Below are 21,480 nucleotides of genomic sequence, written 5' to 3'. Positions count from 1 at the left end.
ATATTTATAATATATCTCAGTTTCTATTAGCTATATTTCAAATACTTAAGGGCAACATATAGCTAATAATGTACTGAAAAGCATGAATTAAGACCTAATAACTAACTCACTTAAGAAAGTGGGTACAACAGGAAGAAGATAAATGATACTATGAAGAGTCCAATCAGCAAAATTCAGATTAGAGAAAGCTTTTCAGTAAATGTCCAGTTTCATGCTACAGAAATACAAAAATAGAAAGAGAAGGCTGATCCCATATAAGACACAGAAATCAATCAAGATGTATAAATCTAACCTGTTTATGTAGTTCATACACAAATGAACTAGAGGGAAAAAAATCTTTAGAAGATGAGGAAAATGTGTAACCTGAAAAGAAACCTGATGACATTGTAGAACTTTTACATAAGAAATATTTTGAATTTGTTAAAATAAAACATACTCAGATCCTGTTTAGAGAAATATTAATAGAGAAAAGGTATAGATGTTAAAATACTCATCAAAATAAACAAAAATGGATCGGGATATTGCCACGTGTAAGTTGTAGACTGGGATATAGTGGTTTATTGTACCATTTTCTCACTATCAAAATAAGTTTCATATTTTTATAATCAAAGTTTTTTTCTAGAGTCTTCTTCCTCCTTCTATGATACCCATTGATACTGAAAGTCCAATTCTGCACTTTCTACACCTAGCCCAAAGTCATCTCCATTTCTTCTTTTTGGTATGCATATGAGCTCTAGTTGAACAGAACTAATTTCTACATACATGACAATGTTACAATTATATATGTTGCTTCCTCTTATAAAATACCTTACCCAATTCTTCAGCTTCTAAAACACCTACTCACTTGGGACCCAGTTCAAATATAAACACACATCTACACTCCTTTTTCCATACAATAAATATTCCCTAGGAGCCTGCTGCAGTATTGTCATTCAAGGTTCTACAAAGATGGCAATGCACAAAACAAGGTAACTTATTTCACAGAGCCTTCACATTCTAATGATAGGAGTTGGGACAGGTGAAATTACCTGGCACAAGTGAGAAAGAAACATGGAGCATGCAATAAACCCCCTTAGGTTATTAGAAGAGGCGTTACAGGCCTGGGGAAATCAATGTGCAAGATGGCACATCCAGCTTTTAATAGCTGCCTAGCACAAGCACACAGGGGGTTGACATGGCTATGCCATACGCAGATGATAGGGTTCACGCATGTGTGCAAGGGCTTATCTGAGTCATACATGGATGATGTAACCATGCATGCACACAAGGGCTTAGCTGTGTCATAAATGGATTATGAAATCCACAGCATGTGGGTCATGTGGGGCCCTTTAACACCTCTAACACCTCTGGGAGCCATTAGGCACTTCTTTCTGAGGGCTTGTCTGCACCTGCATGACCTCTAGAACCTGGAAGTATCAGCATTATGTGGTTGAAATCATTATATTCCACTTTTTTGTTTATTATAAAAATTTGGGGAGTTTAATGGGTGGGAATGGGGTGTCTTCTCCTATGACTGCTTCCTGCTGATTTTGTGAGCATAGGGGAGTTGAGATGCTTGACCATGTCTTGGGGTAGCTGATTACTTTTGTGTTTTTCCTGGCTCTGCAGAACTGGCTGGCTGGCAGCTTGGACCTCGCAAGATGCTGAAAAGGCAGAACATTATGTCTGGAAAACATTTTAGATCCTGGTGATTAAGGGAGGAGAGTCCCAAGATGGAAGATACAGGGTTGGGGGAGTGGAGAAAGAAATTTTTCAGGGGTTCATGAGACCAGGAATGATAAGGGAAGAATTAAATGATACTTATTCTGGGCGAGTCTGGTATATTTAGATAGGTCCAATTGGCTCCCTGGAGCTTATGAAAAAAGTGTTTGAAAAGAAATAAATTTTAGACATATTAAAAGCTTATGATTATGATGATATAGTGTTGGAATGGAAGATGGTAGGGTGGGGGGAGGAAAAGAAGGGGGAAATTATTGGAAAGGGGAATTATTAGACCCCTTAATGTTTTACCTGAAGTAAATCTTAAAGCACTTGTTCTCCTTTAGCATCATGGTATTACCTGAACATCCAGGAGACACTGCTGCAGTTAGTGATGAACCTGTTATGTTAAAGTCTGCTTTGTGAGTTTTGTGAGTTTAAGGACTGTGAATGTCCCCAAACTTGTTATTGTTTCTTACCACCTGGGCTTTTGACAGTCCTTAGGGTGAGTTGGAGGTGAGCCTTGACAAAATGAGGCAGAGCTTTGCTATTAGGATGAAAGAGCTGATGTAGATAGGTCAGAATTTGCTGGATGTCAGGGGGTGTCTGTGAGAATGTGGGCTGTACTGTATGAACCCCTGAGGTGACTGAAATAAGTTTGGGCTCTGGAATGCTGCTGTTCTAGCTGCTTTGTCAGCCCAATTATTTCTCTTGAAAATAATGGAACTGTCAGTCTGATGAGACCGACAGTGAATCATTCCTATAGCTTTGGGGGGTGGGAGGCCTGAGTTAGTGTAACCTGAGTTAGTTATGGATCCTCTTTTTGTCATAAGAAGCCCACACTCCTTCTAGATAGCTGTGTGGGACAGGAGAATATGAAAGGCATATTTGAAGTCTGTGTAAACATTTAAAGATTGTCCCTTTGCTAACTGGAAGTCATGGGTAAAAGCTATTTACTCAGCCTGCTGATTAGTAGTATGAGCAGGGAGTGCCTGTGCCTCCACTACCCCAGTATCTGACACTATGGCATAGCCTGCTCTATGGGTCCCTTCACATAAAAAGGAGCTGCCATCTTTGTACCCAAGTACACTTAGGCCCTAAGTGTCCTAAGGCTCTGGAGAGAGAAGGGAACTGAGCTTGGATAATGTACTTACTAGGATCTTGTAATTGGATAATGATAGGGGAATGGTGCTTAGCAACAGAAGGGTTTGGGGTGTCCCAGACTTGGGGGTTCACCTGAGAGGCTGGTAAAGGAAAAGACAAATTGGGACTGGGAGGTTGGGAAGGAATAAGGAGGAAGAGGGGAGCTACTGGTAAGTCTGAAGTAAGGTGAATAGAAAGAGCAAATGAAATGGATGCTCCTACTTTTGCTAAAAGATCTCTTCCCATAAGAGGTACTGGGCAGGTTGACATGAATAAAAATGAATGAGTGAGATAAATACCCCTTAAAACACAGTTAAGTGATGGGGTCTTCTGAGGTAGATAAGGCTGTCCCCCTACCCAACAATAGGGAAACTAGGAGAGATAAGCCCCCAGAATTCCCTCAGTACCAAGTATGTAGCTCTGGTGTTTAAGAGAAAGAAAATTGACCATCCTGATACCCATGGCTCCCTGCTACAGATGACGGTTGTGATTGGGACAAAGGAGCCTGGGCAGCCTCACTCATCTATAGCCAGATTTAGAAGGTCAACTTGTGAATTTTCTGGGTTTGCTGTCTCCATGCCACTATGTGCATGAGGCCAATTGACTGCCCAATATCCTTCCCTATGGCATCTTGGACAAGGTCTCGTGGGACCAGGATGAGGGTTAGGGCATGCTCAGGCCCAGTAACCAGTTCTACCATGTAGTGAGCTGCATGGAGCCACACCTGATGGCAATGTAGAGAGCTGTGTGGAGTCGCACCTGATGGTGCTGGCTCCCGCCCTCCGCGATCCCGAAAGCGAGTGCTCTCTGTGATAATCAACTCCTAATATCAACTAGGCCTGACTTATGCTATTATCACGCAATGATTGTCAGCTGCTTGCGTATGCGTGGACCTACGGGCAGTGCCCACCTGACAATCCGGGGTTGGCGGCCCATGCCTACTTAAGGGCTGGGAGAGGTTTTCCTGGGGAGAGAGGGAGAGAAAGAGAAGGGAAAAGATTGCTGTGAATAAAGTCCTGAAATAAACTTCTTAGCAAGAAGAGCTCCGGTGTGTTGTGTGTCTTCCTTGTTGGACGAGGGGGCCGTGACACTACCACATTTGAAAAATGGGCCTGGCAGTTCTTGAGTCCCAGAGGGTGTAGGGATATAGCCCCACCCATTGGGGGCGTGTTCGCCTCGGGCTAATGTTTACAGATAAATCTGCCGGGCGTGATCCCAGCAGCCCCTTTTTCTTATGCTCCGCCGCGGGAACCTGTGGTCCTGTAAGTCTATTTCCTTATTAAAGCTGTATATATCTATATAATCTGTCTACATTCATGCACACCGCCATATTTTGGCACCCAACGTGGGGCTATTTTGCCCCCGACCCGGCACAGGGGGAGCGTAAGCTCCATCTTTCCCAGCTAGTTACCAGAGCTCGGGAAGTGCGATTTACAGCGTGCTCCCTGCTCGCTTTCCCTTCCCCCACTCCAGGCCACTACAGTCGCAGAGCAGCAACCCCCACAGAGCAGTTAACAGCTCCCTGCTTCTTCCAAACCCTCACTGCCTGATTTAAGGGAAGCACCTGCGGTTTTGAAGCAAAAGCCGCCAACCCCTTCCCTTAACAGGCAGTACAATAATTTTTGTTTTGAGTTAATTGTTTCAGACCAGCTCTGGCTTAGACCACGTGGACTCAGGTGCATTTCTTTAGCCACCACTGGAAGGAAAACTTCATTACAGGTACATAATTTTCTTTTATAAATAAGAAAAATGTCTGAAAACATTACCATTCAAGACTTTAACAGCCTTTTCAGTTGTACCATGTGGGAGATTTTACAAGAAGTGTCTGTCAGCCCACAGATATGAATCTTTCTGGGATTCGTAGTTTTCCTTGGTACTGTATAGTTTGATAATAGAAATATGATAAAGTCTTTACGAGACAAGGTTAAACGCTTAAAAACAATTGAGAATGACAATAACCTTCTCAAAAATCAGTTTAAAGTTATCCAGGCAGAGAACAGATCTTTGTTTAACACAACCCGACAAACTAAACAAAATTTAGAAAAGGTACAGGCTGATGTTAAGGAGAAATTTATTACTATGGAAAAAAAACAGCTGATTTGGATCGTAAGTTTCAGTCCCTTTCAGTAGGAACTGAAACATTAACTGAGAAAATCAAAACTGCTAAATGTGACAATCAGATTTTCTCTAAAGCTTATGACAAATTCGCGAAAAGATTGTCTATACAAAAAGGCACGGTATATGCTATAAAAATTATGTCCAAAGATAAGATGTTATCTCTAATGGACAAACTTCATACTTTAGAATCCTCAATAAAGGCTTTAAAACATAATTCTGGACAGGAGATTCAGACATTAAAGAAGACAATGGTAAATAGAATTAAAAAGATTGAAAATTTTCTAAATTCTGAGAAAAAAGAGAAAGAGGTAGAAAGGCAAATTTTAACTAAATCTGTGGGTAAATCCCTCCGGGACAATTCCCACAAAGCTCTACCTACAGTTCTACCTGCCTTTCCAATTGTAACAACAGAAAAAGTAGTTGGTTCCAGAAACCCTAGGGTCATCAAAAAAGATACATGGGAACCTGTCCGTATAAATGATCTCAAAAAAATTAAACAGGCTGTAATGACTTTTGGAATGAATACCTCTTTTGTTAAAGAGATACTAAGATCTTGGGCCACAACAAATAAGGTCACGCCCTCGGACTGGTTTCAACTGAGCTCTGCTGTCCTTGAGAATAAAACACAATTAAAATAAAAATGCTTATTCAGACAAGAGGCTAGACTTTTAAAACAACAAAAAAGAGCAAAGGAAATTGAGATTTCCATAGATCAAATTTTGGGAGAGGGGCTATTTTCTGACCCTCAGAAACAAGCTAATTTGGATAAAAACACACTCTCCGTGTGTACTACAGCAGCCTTAAGGGCTTGGGACAGGGTACAAGACCCAGGACAGAGGATAAAATCATTTGTCAGAGTTAAACAGGGTCAGAAAGAACTCTTTACTGACTTTTTACAAAAAATAACTAAAACTGTACAAATAGGGATATCTGACCCAAAAACAAAACATATAATGATCAAAACTTTGGCTTATAAAAATACAAATGTAAAATACAAAAGGATTTTGGGACCTTTAAAGCTCAGATCAGCGCCATTAAAAAAATGGGTCTTACATACAAACTAGATGTTGATACATTTGACTATGACACTAAAACATGGGTAAAAAAACCAATTTCCAATGGTAAAAAGAGACATCAAAATACCAAATATTTTAATTATGACAAAATGGGTCATATAAAAAAAATTGTAGACAACGGATTTTCAAAAATAATAATACATCTTCTAAAAATAACAAAAATAGGAGGACTCAACCTTCAGGTTTATGTAAAAGATGTAAAAAGGACAAACACTAAACAAATGAATACAGGTCTACAAGAGATAGACAAGACAACCTGATACAGACGGAAAACATGAGGGGGGGGCCTCACAGGCCCCCATGACAAACATGGTTCAGTCATTTCCAGTTACTACAGAAAACGTGACTCGTCAGGACAATTAAAAAGCCCCATGCCTACTGTTACAAACAATAATGATAAAAAAAATGAGTTCCATATGTTTTGACAAACTTCTATAAATATCCAAAGACCAAAGCTGAGAGTGTATGTAAATGGCATTTTTATTACTGGCCTGCTGGACACAGGTGCGGATGTAAATATCATTACCCCAAAATCTTGACATCCATATTGGCCTCTTCAAAATGTAAATGTTCAACTCCTAAAAATTAAAACCCTATCTCAAATAAGACAAAGCACGAGATGGGTTAAATATATAAAACCAGAGGGACAAATAAAAAAATTAAGGCCATATGTAGCCAATATTACAGTAAATTTATGGGGTCATGACCTATTACAACAATAAAATACCCAAATTAACATTCCTGCTACTTCTAGAACCTATATTTCTGGGGATAATATTAAAAGATATTACAAACAAAAAAAAACGGCCATTTGGGCTGTACAAAAACAAACAATTGATGTCCCTTCAGAGATACCAACAGCCTTGCCTTTAAAATGGTTGACTAAAAAACCAATATGGACAAAACAATGGCCTTTAGCTAAAAAAAAGTTACAGGCTTTAAAACAGTTGGTACAAAAACAATTAGATACTGGACATATAAAAAACTCTACCAGCCCTTAAAATTCTCCTGTATTTATGGTTTAAAAAAAATCAGGTAAATAAAAAATGATGACAGATCTCAGGGCTATCAACAAGGTTATTCAACCTATGGGCCCTCTACAATCTAAAATTCCTTTGCCCTCTTTATTGCCAAAAGGATGGCCTCTCATAGTTATTGATTTAAAAAATTGTTTTTTCACTATACCTTTACAAAAAAAAGATAAAAAAAAATTTGCCTTCACAATGCCTACTTATAATAATTCTCAACCTTCGAGGGGGTAACTGGTTTTTTGGGATGATTGGTATTTGTGAATTACTGTTTATAAAAAATTGTACTGGTACTGTTTCTTATATATTGATATTTTGAATATTGAATGTGAGTGTTCCTACCTCTATTTTTGTATGAGTATGCTTATAACTTTGTCTATATTGTATTAATACATCTACCATATTACATTGTACATTTCTACCTCTGATACTATGACATTGTTTACAGTTAAAGATCATTGTCTTCATATATTGCACAGTTGTTTATTCTTTTAGTCTTCAAAGTTAGATAGGTATTGAAAATTATATGTTTGTCATATTTATTTTTAAGTTAATCAGGTCTTTTAGTTACATAGAGATTATATTTAGTATAGATAGTATGATCTTCAGCCTCTTCGAAGAGCTGTAAAAAATGGCCTTTAATCTAACCTAAAATCTCTGTGCCAAAGAGACACAATTACTCCTGGCAACACCACTCTACTCCCGAGAGAACATTGAGCACCAAAGACACTCCACTGGGAGCTTGTCTTCTTGACAGAACTGGCCTTTGGGTTAAGAAAAGCCCATACCTCAACTTCTGACAAAGATACAAAATATCCCTAAATGGATAAAACAGGATTGTCTTATCTTGCCAGGACAGGGTAGGATAGTCCTAAGAAAGTTCCTTGCCTTTAATAATGGTATGCCAGTTATGTTAGGCCTTAGCCAAAGTTGGTTGACTCAACATTGCAAACGAGACTTTGGGTGATTGCCCAGATAGTCAGTTGTCTCTGTCAATTGTTACACATTTTGGATATCTCTCGATTGTTAAGTAATATTTATTCCCTTCTCAGATCTTTGACAGAGTTGAAGATTATATAATTGTAGTTACTCTCTATGTTATTTAGACTCCTTGAGATAGAATGTTTAGCAAAAGTTTTGTTCTCAATATTGTTTGTTATATTTATTATTTTTTATTATTGTATATAGTTGTATTTGGTTTAGTTCTATCTTATTTAGACAAAAGGGGGAGATGTAGGGATATAGCCCCACCCATTGGGGGCGTGTTCGCCTCGGGCTAATGTTTACAGATAAATCTGCCGGGCGTGATCCCAGCAGCCCTTTTTCTTTTGCTCTGCCGCGGGAACCTGTGGTCCTGTAAGTCTATTTCCTTATTAAAGCTGTATATATCTATATAATCTGTCTACATTCATTCACGCCGCCACAAGAGGGCAAGGGAGCATCACAGACAGCATCAATTAGGCAATCTGCCACCTCAGCTGGTGGGAGGACCATGGCTAGCATGTGACAGTGATTGCTCACAAGGTACACCTTAAAAGCCAACTCTAAGATTTATGCCTGCAGGGTCAAGGGGCCTTTCTCCAAAAGTCTAAGTTTAGCCTTAATGTCAGGGTAGCACTGAGGGAAAAAAAAAATGAGTCATGAGTAACTGTCTCCCTTCAGTGCTTTCTGGATCTAAGTTGTATTGTAACAGAGCTTTAGTGAGGTGTTCTAAAAATGCAGAAGAATTTTCCTTCATATCTTTTATGACCTCTGAGAGCTTATTATAGTTTACTGATTTGAGGGCAGCCTTGCAGAGACCTGTCAGGAGGCAAGTCAAAAACTGGTCCCTAGCTAAAATTCCTAAGGTTCCTGCTCAGGGACTACCTCTGTCCCCGGAGGGAGTGTTACATGTGTTTGGTGAATCTCCTCTGCATGTAGTCTGGCCTGCTCCCAAACTTGCCTGTGCTCTTCAGGAAGTAGGTTATTAGATAGGATCATATAGTTATCATGAAAGGTGAGATTATAAGACTGGGTAATATATTGGAATTGCTTTATGAAAGTGGTAGAATTAGATGTATAGGACCATAGTTTTTGTTATATATGGGAGAGTTCTGAGAGGGAGACAGGAACGTGTACCCTAATCAATCCATCTATGCTGGCCACCTCTCACAACGGAAGAACTGCAGCCAGCTTGGCTTGGTCAGGGCTGGGTTCCATAGCAGCACGCGAGCATGTGAGAGGACGGGTAAAGGTGGATGCCAGAGCTGGGCGGCTGCTGCAGCCAGGCACCAAGAGGAAGAATGATCCAGTGGGGCTGATGTAGTTATTGGGGGGGGGGAGAGCGAGTGAAGGGAGGTGCCAAGGAAGTATCTGTTGAGGTGGGGAAGGTGTGGATTCCTTAGGGGGTCCAGAGCAGTAGCTGAAGGAACGGGGTAGGAGCTGAAGGAATGGGGGGATAGGAGCTGAAGGAACGGGAGTAGCTGCCCTCTGAGGTCAAAAAGACAGGAGTTTGTTAGCTGGGTCCAGAGCAGAAGTGGAAGCTTCTTCCAATGCAGACAGCATAGCCAGGAACATGTGAGCAGGCAAAGAACTTGCAAGGACAGAGGGCTTAGGCTTAGAGCTTAGACAGTAAAAGGCTTGGAAAGAAAGACTCCTTCCATTTGCCTGTGCACTGACAATAGTTAGAAAGTCCCCGTAAAATATTGAGATCAAAGATGCCATTAGGCGGCCAATTTAGATTGTTATCTAAATTGTAACAAGGCCATTTTTTAAGAAAAAAAGATGGACAAGGGTGGGTGTCTGTCAGTAGGGTATTAAGGCCTGAGGCTTAAAGGCCTCTAAAAGGCATGGGGGGGAGGCTGGATTGATGGACTTAGATGGCTTGCTACCCATAGCTGAAACCACAAAAACCCATAAAACAGCGACACCACAAGGCTTATAATGGGATGTCTCCCCCTATAGGCGGGGTGTAAATCGGTGGCAAAAACCACAGGTCCTGTAGGAGAGCATCCTGTGCCTACAGGTGAGGTGCTACAGCCTGATTGGATCTGGTCAGGGCGACTCAGAAGCCAGAGAGGCCAGAGGCTGCACTTAGCGGCATTTCATGGTATGTGTGTGTGGGGGGGGGGGGGATAAGAAAAAGAAAAAAAGAAAAAGAAGAATCTAGGGACCCTGGGTCCCCAGTGGCAGGAGGACTGACCCTGAATCGTCCAAACATGATTTTAGCTAAGGGATGCAATCCAGATGGTTGGGGGCTGTCCCCCCATTTTTAGGAACACCAGAAGATTTCCAGGAGCTCAATGGTCAATTCCTCTGGTTCAAAGAAACATACGCAGATGATAGGGTTCACGCAAGAGTGCAAGGGCCTGAGTTATACATGGATGATGTAACTGTGCATGCGCACAAGGGCTCAGCTAAATCATAAGTGGATGATGCAATCCACAGCACGTGGGTCACGTGGGGCCCTTTAACATCCCCAGGGGCCATTAGGCACTTCTGTCAGAAGGCTTGTCTGCACCTACATGACCTCTAGAACCCAGAACTAACAGTCTCATGAGCCTAAAATCATTATAACAGAGAACAAACAAGTAAACTAATGTGAAGAGAGATTTTTGAATGGAGAGAGCCAAGGGTCTGAGTGATGATAGCTCAGCAGTTAAGAGCTCTTGATGCTCTTACACATGGCCTGAGTTCAGCTCCAAGCAACAAAGTTGGGTGGCTCATAACCACCTGTGACATCTTCATTGGCCTCTGCCAGTACTACACTCACATGCACAAACCCACATTCAGACACACACACACACACAAAATTAAAAATAACAGTAACTCAAACTGAGAAAACCAGGGAAATCCTCTGTGATAAGGTGACATTTGAGCTGTGCAATAAATGATGAAAATACATCACTCATATGGGATCAGAATAAAGCATATTCTAGATCTAGGTAGAAGAAATAATAGATATTACAGAAAAGGATGTTTGGCATATCTGATGAAGGCAGAAAGGCTACTGTTGATGGAGAACAGTAAGCAGGTCAGGCTGAGACAAAATGAATCCAGAGGTAGGTAACACTGGCCATGGAATAATTGGACTTTTTGTTCCAACTGTTATGGGAAGTTGACTAAATGAAAGAGTTGACCCTCTGCCTGGCTACTGGTCCTGTCTGATCTCCAGCCATGTATCACATCCCCTTTTCCTTTGCTCTGCTCTGTTCTTGGCTCTTTCAGTTCCTCAAATAGATTCTCTGCCAAGCTTTGGGGCTTCCTCTACTTAAAATATTCTCTTCTCCTCCCTTTGCTGAACCAAGACTCAGGAAGCACTTTCTTAGACACCAGAGAAAGTCAGGGTCTTTTACTACAGGCTTTGGCTACCAGGTTCCCTTCCCACAGTGTCTAACAATTTTAGTGTCTAATTTTACCAGAGACCTGCTTGGGGATGGGAGGGCTCAGGTCCAAGAAGGCCGAATGGAATTGGCAGAGGAGGGAGACACGATCTGAGCGTAAATTGGGATGGCTGCCAGCAGTGTTTATTGAAAAAAGAATACCTTTTGTACCTAATAGTTTAGCCATGGGAAAGATTAAAAGGAGACTCAATGATTCAGGGACAGAAAGCCACCAATAACTTCTTTAGAGCATTTTTCCTGGGACAAAAGCTAGTATCTAAATGGTCTATTATTTTTCAAGGTTCAGTAACTCTACCAGGAACCCTCATCAAGGAAGGGCAACAAAGTCATCCACCCAGAGATAAGGAGAATGACTGCTTTAACCAAGTAGGAACATTCCTCAAGGCCCAGAGGAAGTGGAGACCCTTATCCAAAAGCCTGACCTTGAGAAAAGGACTTCCTCTGGGAACCAGACACTCCATTATAATTTAAGAGTATTTTCATTCCTCAAGGAGATAAGCACTAAGTTGTTTCCCAATTGGGTCCCTTTGTGTCTTAGTTTTATTGTGTGAGCCTGTTCCCCACATAAAGTCCAAAAGTGGAAGGTCCTGATAGACTGTTCTTTTCCCATTATACCTCACAACTGAACTCTTGCTCTTAATGGCCTCAGGCTCTGGATCTGGATTTTAGGTGTTTCATACTTGGAATCAGGAGTGTCTAGTAAATCTCTAATTTTTCTGTTCTTGGTGTAATTAGGAGGGCACAGTGGGATTCATTGTTCTTTGGTGACAGGAACTTTTTTTCCCAAAGATTTATTTTGTTTAAAGAGTCTGCTGTTTTATACATTTTGTCCTTCAAAGCTCTCATAAAATTTTCCAAGGCACAAGGAAACTCTTAGAATACTGAGAACCATTAAAAATGAAAGTAAAAAGGTGCTGGAGAAGTGTGGTCTGCAATGTCAAAATGCTGGAACTTTTTCAAGCAGCAGTGGTGGTCATATGGTCCACACCACAATGTTGTCAGTATTTGATGAGTATCTGCTTTTACCATTAGATAACTAATTTCCTAAGTGCAAGCATGTTGCCTACTTTTGTCTAGTACTCAGATCAACAACAGTAGCTACTCAATGCTTACTTAAAAAAAAAAAAGAACCCCATAAAAACATTGAATTACAGCAACATTTATATCTTTTCAGAAACCATCTGAAGATGCTGAACAGGCCATGAGCAAGTGCAGAGCCTCTGGTATCAATCTTGGTGCTCACTAGAAAAAGTTTTGGGTGCCAGAGTCCAAAACAGTCCAATTAAGTCAGAATGATAATCACCAGCATTATTTTAACAGCGGGTCTTATATAGCCCCATGCTAGCCTAGAACTCAGTAGCCAGATGGATGACCTTGAACTTCTGACCTTCCCTGCCTCTACCTCCCAAGTGCTGATATTAGGTGTGTATACCACCATGCCTTGTTTATTCAGTGCTAGGAATCAAACCCAGATTTTGTTCATGCTAGCAAAGCACTTGGTCAACTGAGCTATATCACCCATACCAGTATTTTAAGTATAAGTAAATACAATGTACAGCGCTGTCGAAAACTAGTACTCTGAATGAGTTTCCACTCAGACCAGGTTTTCCCACTTTGCTTACAACACCAATGCCGTCCTACAAAAGTCTGTGCCATACTCAGCTGGAACCTAGATAAGACCTATTCTCCAACAGTGCTCACAAATTTCTTTTACTGGGTCCACAGACTATTTCAAAACCAGAACAAACAATCAAACAAACAAAAGAATGGAGTTTTTTCTGGTCACACCCTCCTAGTGGCTTCACTTCTCTTCACCAATAAAATTTTGCTTTCCCCAGGAAGTCTCAGCAGAAGAAGCAAATATAATGTCTTCACACTGAACTTCCCCAAGTTCAGGCCCTTGTCAAAGCTCTCTGCACTCAGCCATACTTACCTGTTTGGTGAATAGGTAGCAGCTGCAGGGAATGTAACTTGATGTTATCAGACAAGACATAGAATGAAATATCAGGAGCAAAACGTCTGTGGGTTTAAGAAGAAAAAGAGGAGAGATCTAATTTCTATACACTTTAAGCAGGTGCGTAAATATTAAATACTGGTGAATAAAAGTTGCTCTCATACCTATATAGCAGGTGCTGAACATTTAAATATTTTGCTTTTTCATCTGCTAATCCTGTGGACTCCAGTTTAACAGATATTCCAGACTGTTCACACTTTTCACCAAGAAGCTCCATGGGTTTTAGGCAGATAACAAAATCTGATTCAAGCTGTGAAGTTTCATTACTGACATCTTAAAAAATAACATTTTAGAGTTTAACAACTAAAATTACTACCAGTCACCTGAATGCATATTAGACATGGCATGTGCCTTATGTTTCTACTGCTGTGATAAAACATCACGACCAAAAGTCACTTGAACAGGAAAGGGTTTACTGTAGTTTATAACTCAGACCACACTCCACCCCTGCTGGAGTCAGGGCAGGAACTCAGGGTAGCAGCTGATTCAGATGCTATGGAGGAGGGCTATTTACTGGCTTGCTCCCCATGGCTTTCTCAGTCTGCTTTCTTACACACCCCACTACCACCTGCTCACAGGTGGCACCACCCACAATGGCTAGACCCTCTCACATCAAAAATTTATCAATAATGCCCCCCTGACAGGTTTGCCTACAAGTTAGTCTTGTGGAGACATCATTTCACTAAAGTTCACTCTTTAAAAATTCTAGCATGAGTCAAGTTGGAGAACAAAAAAAAAGACAACCAAAGCAAAGATATCTAATGTCATTTAATACCGAATACAACACAAAAATTAGAAACTCATATAGGCCAGGTATAGGGACTCACAACTATAATGCCTATACTCAGGAGCCTGAGACAGGAGGATTCCTGGTTTGAAGCAAGCCTGAACCAAGTGAGTTCCAGGTCAGTTGGAAACATATAGAGATGCTGTCTCAAAAAAAAAAATGTTCTCCTTAGAAACCTTCATCTAATACAGCTGCTCCATTACAGACATATAACAAATACATGTAGAAACAAAATAAGCAATGTAATAAGAACACCCAAACCTGTTAGAAAAGTGGCAAACCATAGACACAGGGGTTCTTTAGAAAGTCAAATTATCATTTACCTTCTGTCTGTTGCAATTGGTTGTTGGTTTTTTGTGGATGGTGTTTAACTTTCTCTCCATTTGTAGGGTCTGATTCCAGTTTCAGGATTAAGACTTCTAAATCAGACATGACAGCGACATATCCAACACAAAAAGAAATTTCAACAGGAGTGATATTATCTATGTGTATAATTAATGAACGTTCAAAGTCCGACATTGAGAATTCCTCATTAATGATCCAATACTTCAAAGTAAATAAGACTAACTTATTTGTGCAGCCAACAAGTAAATCTCCCTTCATAGGACAACATGAAATGCATAAAGGATCCTCAGACAGTGGAATTTCAATTATAGACATCTGGTCTCTAAAGCTTTCACAGAAGGGCGCCTCCACATTGTGCCCAACCATTCGAATGCAGACACGGGAGTTTTCAGTCCTCTTACTCCTCCAATTCATGTAAGCACGCAGGAATGTAGCTTTGTTTTTCTCTTCAATTGCTACCAGATAGTCTCCTAAAAAAGAATCAAGATTGCATTTGAAGTTTAGAATTCGAAATTCCGCTGCTTAATTTGCTGCCTGAAAATGGAATGGATAACATAACACAACACATGGACCACCGACTGGAAGGACCAGAGCTGCCCTTTAAGCTACATCAGTCACTCAAGTTCATACTCTTACTGCAGTTGGAAGCTCTACTGTCACAGCTGCAGCAATATTCATGTAACTTAGGAAATTCAGGTTTTATTTATTTATTTTTTTTGTTTGTTTGTTTTTTAGTTTAATGTATTTTAATAGCAAACTTACAGGAACAGCACAGAAGACAGCCAACATTAAAAACATGTACTTGCACGTAGGACAACTCAGTTAGAAAAGTATAGTGAACAATGGAATCTACTGTATGATAAAAATGCTACAAACACCATTTAGTTGCCGTCAATAAGAAATTTACTTATTTTTAAAAAATCCAAATGCTGGCATTGTCCAGAAAATTTTAACAGGTTTATTTATAATTGTTATAAAGTTGAACTGTTGAAATGTGTTCAATGAAACATTTTGCTTTACATCTTGCATTTATATTAAAAATTCACACACAAATGAAAATGGAAAAACTGCCATTACCTGATGTCTGTCCCCTATTTTTCCACTCGCAATCATATACTTAGGTACCTTTTGACCCCATGGAAAAAATATCTACGCAGAAGCCGCCACGGCCTCCTAATCCTGGGCCCCCGGTCCTCCGGGCCCTCCCACTGCACCAACATCATCTGCCATTTGGTATTTCCAGAAGAAGAAGAGAAAATTCAGGTTTTAAAAGAATTAAGGGACTCTTGAGTTTAACAGAATTTACACTTGACACTTCCTTCCCTTTCTAGAGAAGTCACAACTCAGAAAAGTAAGAAAACTAGAGATACCAAATAAAATATAAAACCAAGTCAATATTCTTTTAACTATTGATTATATGGGATTATTTTAACTGTAAAAGTAACATTTGTTGTAGAAACCAAACTGGTTAAGTACAAAATGAATGCATATTAACCTCCTCCATCAGTTCATCCTTAAGGACTAATGTTCACAGTCTGGTGTGTGACCTTCCAAATACTTTCTTATAAACACGGGTTACAACAAGGCTTCTTGTCTTTTTTATACATCACAACAATCTATTTAACAACGTGCCATTTTTAAATTCATGTTTAACTTAATAATCACATTTTTTGAAACAATACCTGCTTTATGAATTAACAACCTCAAGCAAATAGGTTAGCAAGTTTCTTTGGGGAAAAAGGTTCAAGTAACTACACAGCATAAACATAAAATAGAAATCACCTCCAATTATTTAAACAACAAATATATCTTTTCCCCTATGGTGATACACGGCTATCCACCACCCACCATCCCAACATAACATACAGACATGTGGATATCTATAAAATATCTTATAAACACATGTGTCATAAATATTCAATAGTTCACCTATTAATGTAGGGGGATTACCACTATATTTTTTAACAAATAAGCCTATATGTATATAATTTGTTTTTTGTCGGAAATTTATGTTTGGCTACAGATCAAGAGTATTTAAAGCTTTATTAGAAACTGTCAAGTTACCACCATAATTAGATAATGGAAGTTCACACTGCCAGCAAAGGTATTTATACATGCCTATTTCCTACCATCTCAGGGTACATAGGATATATCCAGTCTCACCTCGGACTCACTACATAGACCAGTATGTCCTCAGACTTGTCATGATCCTCCTGCCCTGGCCTTCTGAGTGCTTATGCCATCATACCCACCTACTTTGTGGTAATTTTAAAGTAAGGAACTATACTATGGGATTTGAGTATATCACTGTGACTTTAATTTGCATTTCTCTGATGATTAGTGATGTAGAGCCCCTTTTGTGTGCTATTGGATATTTGCATGCTTTCTTCAGAGAACTGTATATTCCAGTCCTTTGCCGTATATGCACTGCTAGGGATCAAACCCAGCACCTTATGTGTGCTAGGCAAGTGCTCTGTCAGTTGGCTATATACTCCAGTTCTGTTTGCTCATTACAAAAATAAATTAATGTGTTTTCCTCTCACCAAGTTAGTTTATTATATATTTTAGACCTGTCTTTTATTAAATATATGATTTACAAATATTTTTTAAATCCTTAGGATATCTCTTTTCATATATTAGTAGAATAGATACACAAAAATCTTTAATTTTGATGATGTCCAATTCAAAATTATTCTTTGGTTGCCTATAATTTTTTATATCACATTTAAGTTAGAAAATGACATTTAAAAATAAGGACATTTGTTTAGTTACAATAAAACCTTTTAACTCATATACCTTATAAATATATAATATTCACATATGAAATGAGGTGTCTGTAAGTTGTAGGTCAAGTCCACATTGTATGATTTCAGATTGATGACTGGTTCTGTAAATGCTATCATAGCACTTGCTAAACAGGTCTACTTAACAGGCCTCATTAACCAACCTATAATGTTCTCTGTAAATCTTTACAAAAGCCTTTCAGGATAAATATCTTTCTTCCAGTTTTGTAATTCAGCACTCTGATGCTTAGAGTATTATTAACAACAACTTGCCTAAGGCAACAGTCGACAAATGATGGACCATCATTTAGTCCAAAGATTTATGCTCATTCTGATAATGGTTGGAAAGGAAATTCTATAAGGGTTCATATAACCTTTAAAGGGAGGGCCCAACCTAAAAAGAAATTATGTTCCTGGTACATCATTAAATATAGGCACGGGGTTAGGTGGGGGAGGGTCACTGGTTCAGTATACTTGTGCTAAAATGTTAAAAAATAACTCGTGTTGGTTCAATACATACAAGGAGAGTTGTGTGGTTTTCACTTTTTTGCCCCACCACCCACAAACACCTTATAAACACATGTCCCGCAGCAGGGCCTTCAACACTGCACTGTTCACTGGGTCTCTCTCTGTCTGTTGGTTATCCTTCCTCTTCACATCATAAATGCAGCCTAAATTCAATTTCCATTATCCCTGATGATGCTAAAAGTTCAAAACTTACCTTCTAAATTGTTACCTACTTTTTCCCTAATTGATGTGGGAGTCCCCTCTGTATGCTGTCAATACCATTGGTTAATAAAGAAAATTCTTTGAGCCTATAGCAGAGCAGAGGAGAACAGAGCAAGGTTGGGGTAGGGGGAGGGGAGGGGACTAAACTGAATGCTGGAAGAAAAAAAGCGGAGTCAGTGAGAAGCCATGTAGCCCTGTTGAAGCCAGATGCGACTTTAGCTGGTAAGCCACAGCCACGTGGCGGTACACAGATTACTAGAAATGGGTTAAATTAAGATGTGTGGTTATTTCAGGAGGTTAGGTGACCAGAAAACAAACAAGTGGCCAAGCATCCTCATACAATACGTAATGTTCTTGTAATCATTCATCATTTCAACTTGACTGAACTAAGAAAGACCTTAGAACACACCTCTGGTTGTTTCTTATGAGGACATTTCCAAAAGTAACTAGATTATGAGCACTGCCCTAATGAAGGAATGCATTAATCCACTGGTAAATTTAAAATCTGGAGATCTTAATGTGGTGAGTGTAGAACTGTAGAAAGGAGTTTGGCTTGATAAAGGGGACATCTGGAAGGAAGATCACTGCTGAAGAGGGAGCTTCCAGAAACTTTGCCTTGCCCTAGTTCTTTCCTGTTACTGCTTCACTTTACTCTCTGGTCACCATGATGTGAGTTCTCCATAACACAGTAGACTCATACCTCTCAAACTATGAGCAACATAAATCTATATTCTTTCAAATTGTTTATGTCAATTATGTCAAACTCCAGGAACCCCAGGAGTGACTTACACATTTTACAGAAGGAGAACAGCATTTAACTGATTAGGAAGTGTATCTGATGGTTTTGGCACCAAATGTTTGTTGGAGGGGTAGGGGGTGAAGCAAAACTGTCAAAAAGACATGACCTGATCAATCAATGGTATGGTGAAGGGGAAAGCTTTATTGACAATAAGAGAGAGAAAAGCTAGAAGATCAGAAAGAGTCGAGAGCAGAGAGAGGAAGAAGCAGACTAAGCATACCCAGATGACTGGACATGGCCAGGGCTATCTGCAAGAGAGAGAATAGCTGGGGATAGGAAAATAGAGAGAGAGTAGTGAGAATAGCAAGAGCAGAGAGTAGTGAGAATAGCCAGGCTCTAAGTAGGATGAGAGCAACTGTGCTGAGGGAAGCCTGAGCTGAAAGGAGGTGAAGAAGGCTAAGACACCAGCATGGGCTCGGAAATATGTAACGGGTACTTGTGAGTAGGGACTGAGGGAGCCAAGAGGCTAGCCTGGACCTTGATATGCTGACACATACCACAGGTAAATTGGAAAACCATAGATCCCTTTTGCTGGAGGTAAGGGAAATGACTCCTTTTGAACCAGCTTCACAAGTTCCTGAGGCATGTTAGCTTTTATCTCGCTGCCAGAAATACCCCTATATTCCTTATTTCTGGATATTTGGACTGCTTTTTGGAGTTTTGGAATTGGGCCTGACAGTAAGAAAAAGAAAATGTTTTGTGCTTGGGTAGAAGATCTATAAAACATTATAGTAAATATAAATACAGAAATTTTTCTGATTTTTGACAAGGGTAGATTTGCTACAGCAGAAGACACTGAGCACTAAGAATACAAATCCCCTGGTCCACGTACTGAGAATATGAACACAAAGCCAAAGGACAAGTCAAAGATAGGTTTTTCTGGACATAGGCACAGTCAGGAGTCAGTCTATTAATGTTTGGTCATGCATGGATTAAAAGAAGTTACACTCAAAGGTTCAACTGTGAACTGAAAGCTACCTTTGAGTTATATGGGCCGTGATGCTAATACCATCCCACATGACTCCTAAAGTTCTTTTAGGCAGCCAACTTAATTATAAAAGCATTTTTGTTCTTCAAGGTTTCATTAATGAGGTTATCACAGTTTAGTGCTAGCCTCCTGCAGTTGGTGTGGCTCAAGTCCTTAGTACACAAGCCGGCCAAGCATTTGATATCCTCCAGAAAAACTTCACTGTGTTTCTGAAGGTGTGGTCCAGGAATGAGAACCTTCTTCTTCTTCTTTTTTTTTATTCTTATAATTTATTCTAAATAGTTCTTAGGCAGAGCTACTGCAATGGAAGGAACCCAGGAATCAACAAATCAACAGTAATGACAGGCAAGAAAACCACCCATCACCCATTGCTTCAAATTTTAGAATAAAACTTCCTTTAAAAGAGTAAGGCAAATTGTGTAAATATACAGCCCATTTCTTTGTTTTATACACACACACACACACACAAATGTATTTAAGAATTTGCAAAAGTCAAATCATCAAATATAAAAGGGCTGGCTATGATCTGGAATATTTTTTGAAGGAGAGCATACCATTAACTCCAGGGTATCATTTTCCCTCTTCTTTCTTTTGTGTGAGGTTGGAGAATTTTTACATTCATATTTTTTTAAGGGTCTGGCATAAGTTGGACCCAACTACAGGCCTTTAATTCAAGACCTGGATCAGTCAGCATTTCCTTGCCCCTGCAGGCTGATGCCTATGTTGAGTGTTTTTTTGTTTTGCTTGGAGACATTATCTGTAGCTGAGGCTAGTCTGGAACTCACTAAACAACAAAGGATTTCCTTAAACTTCTGATCCCCCTCCTGCCTCCACTTCCCAGATGCTGAGATTACTAGTTGGGAGCTTAGACCCAAGGCTTCAGGCAAACTAGGCAAGCACTCCACCAAGGAGCTCCTGCCGGTCTGTGGTTGCTATGACAACTGCACAAAGCGCCTTCAGCACTTAACTGCCAGACCCGCAGCAGCCAGTGGGGAGAAGCTCTAGCCCCTTCCCCACCTAGAGCCCCGCCCCAAAGCCGCTCCTCACCGACTTCACTGTAGGCCATGCGCAACACCCTGCCCAGCGTGGAGAAGGCGCAGCGCAACTGGCATGACTCTACTCCCTGCACGGCGAACGCCTCCACCTTGCAGCCCGAAGCCACGAACAGCGCGTCCAGCCCGCCGCAGCAGATCTGCTCCGGCTCCCGCTGGCAGGGGACTACCTGCTGCGACCCAAACGGGTGCAGGTTGTACAACTGCACCATCTTGGCAACTGAACAGCAGAGCGGCTTCCGCAAGCAAGCAAGCTGCTCCGGATCACGTGAGCGCTCTGCCCCCGCCCAGAGTTCGGCTTCTTAAAGAGGCTTTGCGGGTGGAGTTAGGTGCACAGCACTGGGCGAGTGCGGATACCTCGTGTTCTTCTCTTGAATTTTCACTTTACTGCTTCTGGCTGGACGGGTATCTGGAAGCTTGAATGTGTTTTATTGGATCATGTGCTGGTTTGTGCCTGGATCAACTTCATGGTTTCACTCTTGTTTTCTCGTAGCGTAGCATTTGAGTTTCTGAAGGATGGAGCTGCAAAACCTGAAGT

At 40.3% G+C, this 21,480-nt stretch overlaps 1 protein-coding gene across 1 annotated transcript in view; it reads right to left on the bottom strand.

Annotated features, from left to right (window-relative positions):
- Window positions 1-21,157, bottom strand: part of Hps3 (HPS3 biogenesis of lysosomal organelles complex 2 subunit 1) — an 80,483-nt gene extending 59,326 nt beyond the window's left edge. The window contains exons 1-4 of the mRNA XM_057756811.1: window positions 20,938-21,157; window positions 14,570-15,061; window positions 13,564-13,732; window positions 13,379-13,464 (exon numbers count right to left, since the gene is read on the bottom strand). Coding sequence (XP_057612794.1) covers window positions 13,379-13,464; window positions 13,564-13,732; window positions 14,570-15,061; window positions 20,938-21,154 — 964 coding nt within the window. The 5' untranslated portion in view covers window positions 21,155-21,157. The remainder of the gene's footprint in view (window positions 1-13,378; window positions 13,465-13,563; window positions 13,733-14,569; window positions 15,062-20,937) is intronic.
- Window positions 21,158-21,480: the final 323 nt, after the last annotated feature.

This window comes from Chionomys nivalis, chromosome 24 (genome assembly GCF_950005125.1).
Source record: "Chionomys nivalis chromosome 24, mChiNiv1.1, whole genome shotgun sequence".
Classification (NCBI taxonomy): Eukaryota; Metazoa; Chordata; class Mammalia; order Rodentia; family Cricetidae; genus Chionomys; species Chionomys nivalis.
The sequence above is the reverse complement of the archived record's forward strand: the minus strand, read 5'-3'. Positions and strand labels throughout refer to the sequence as shown.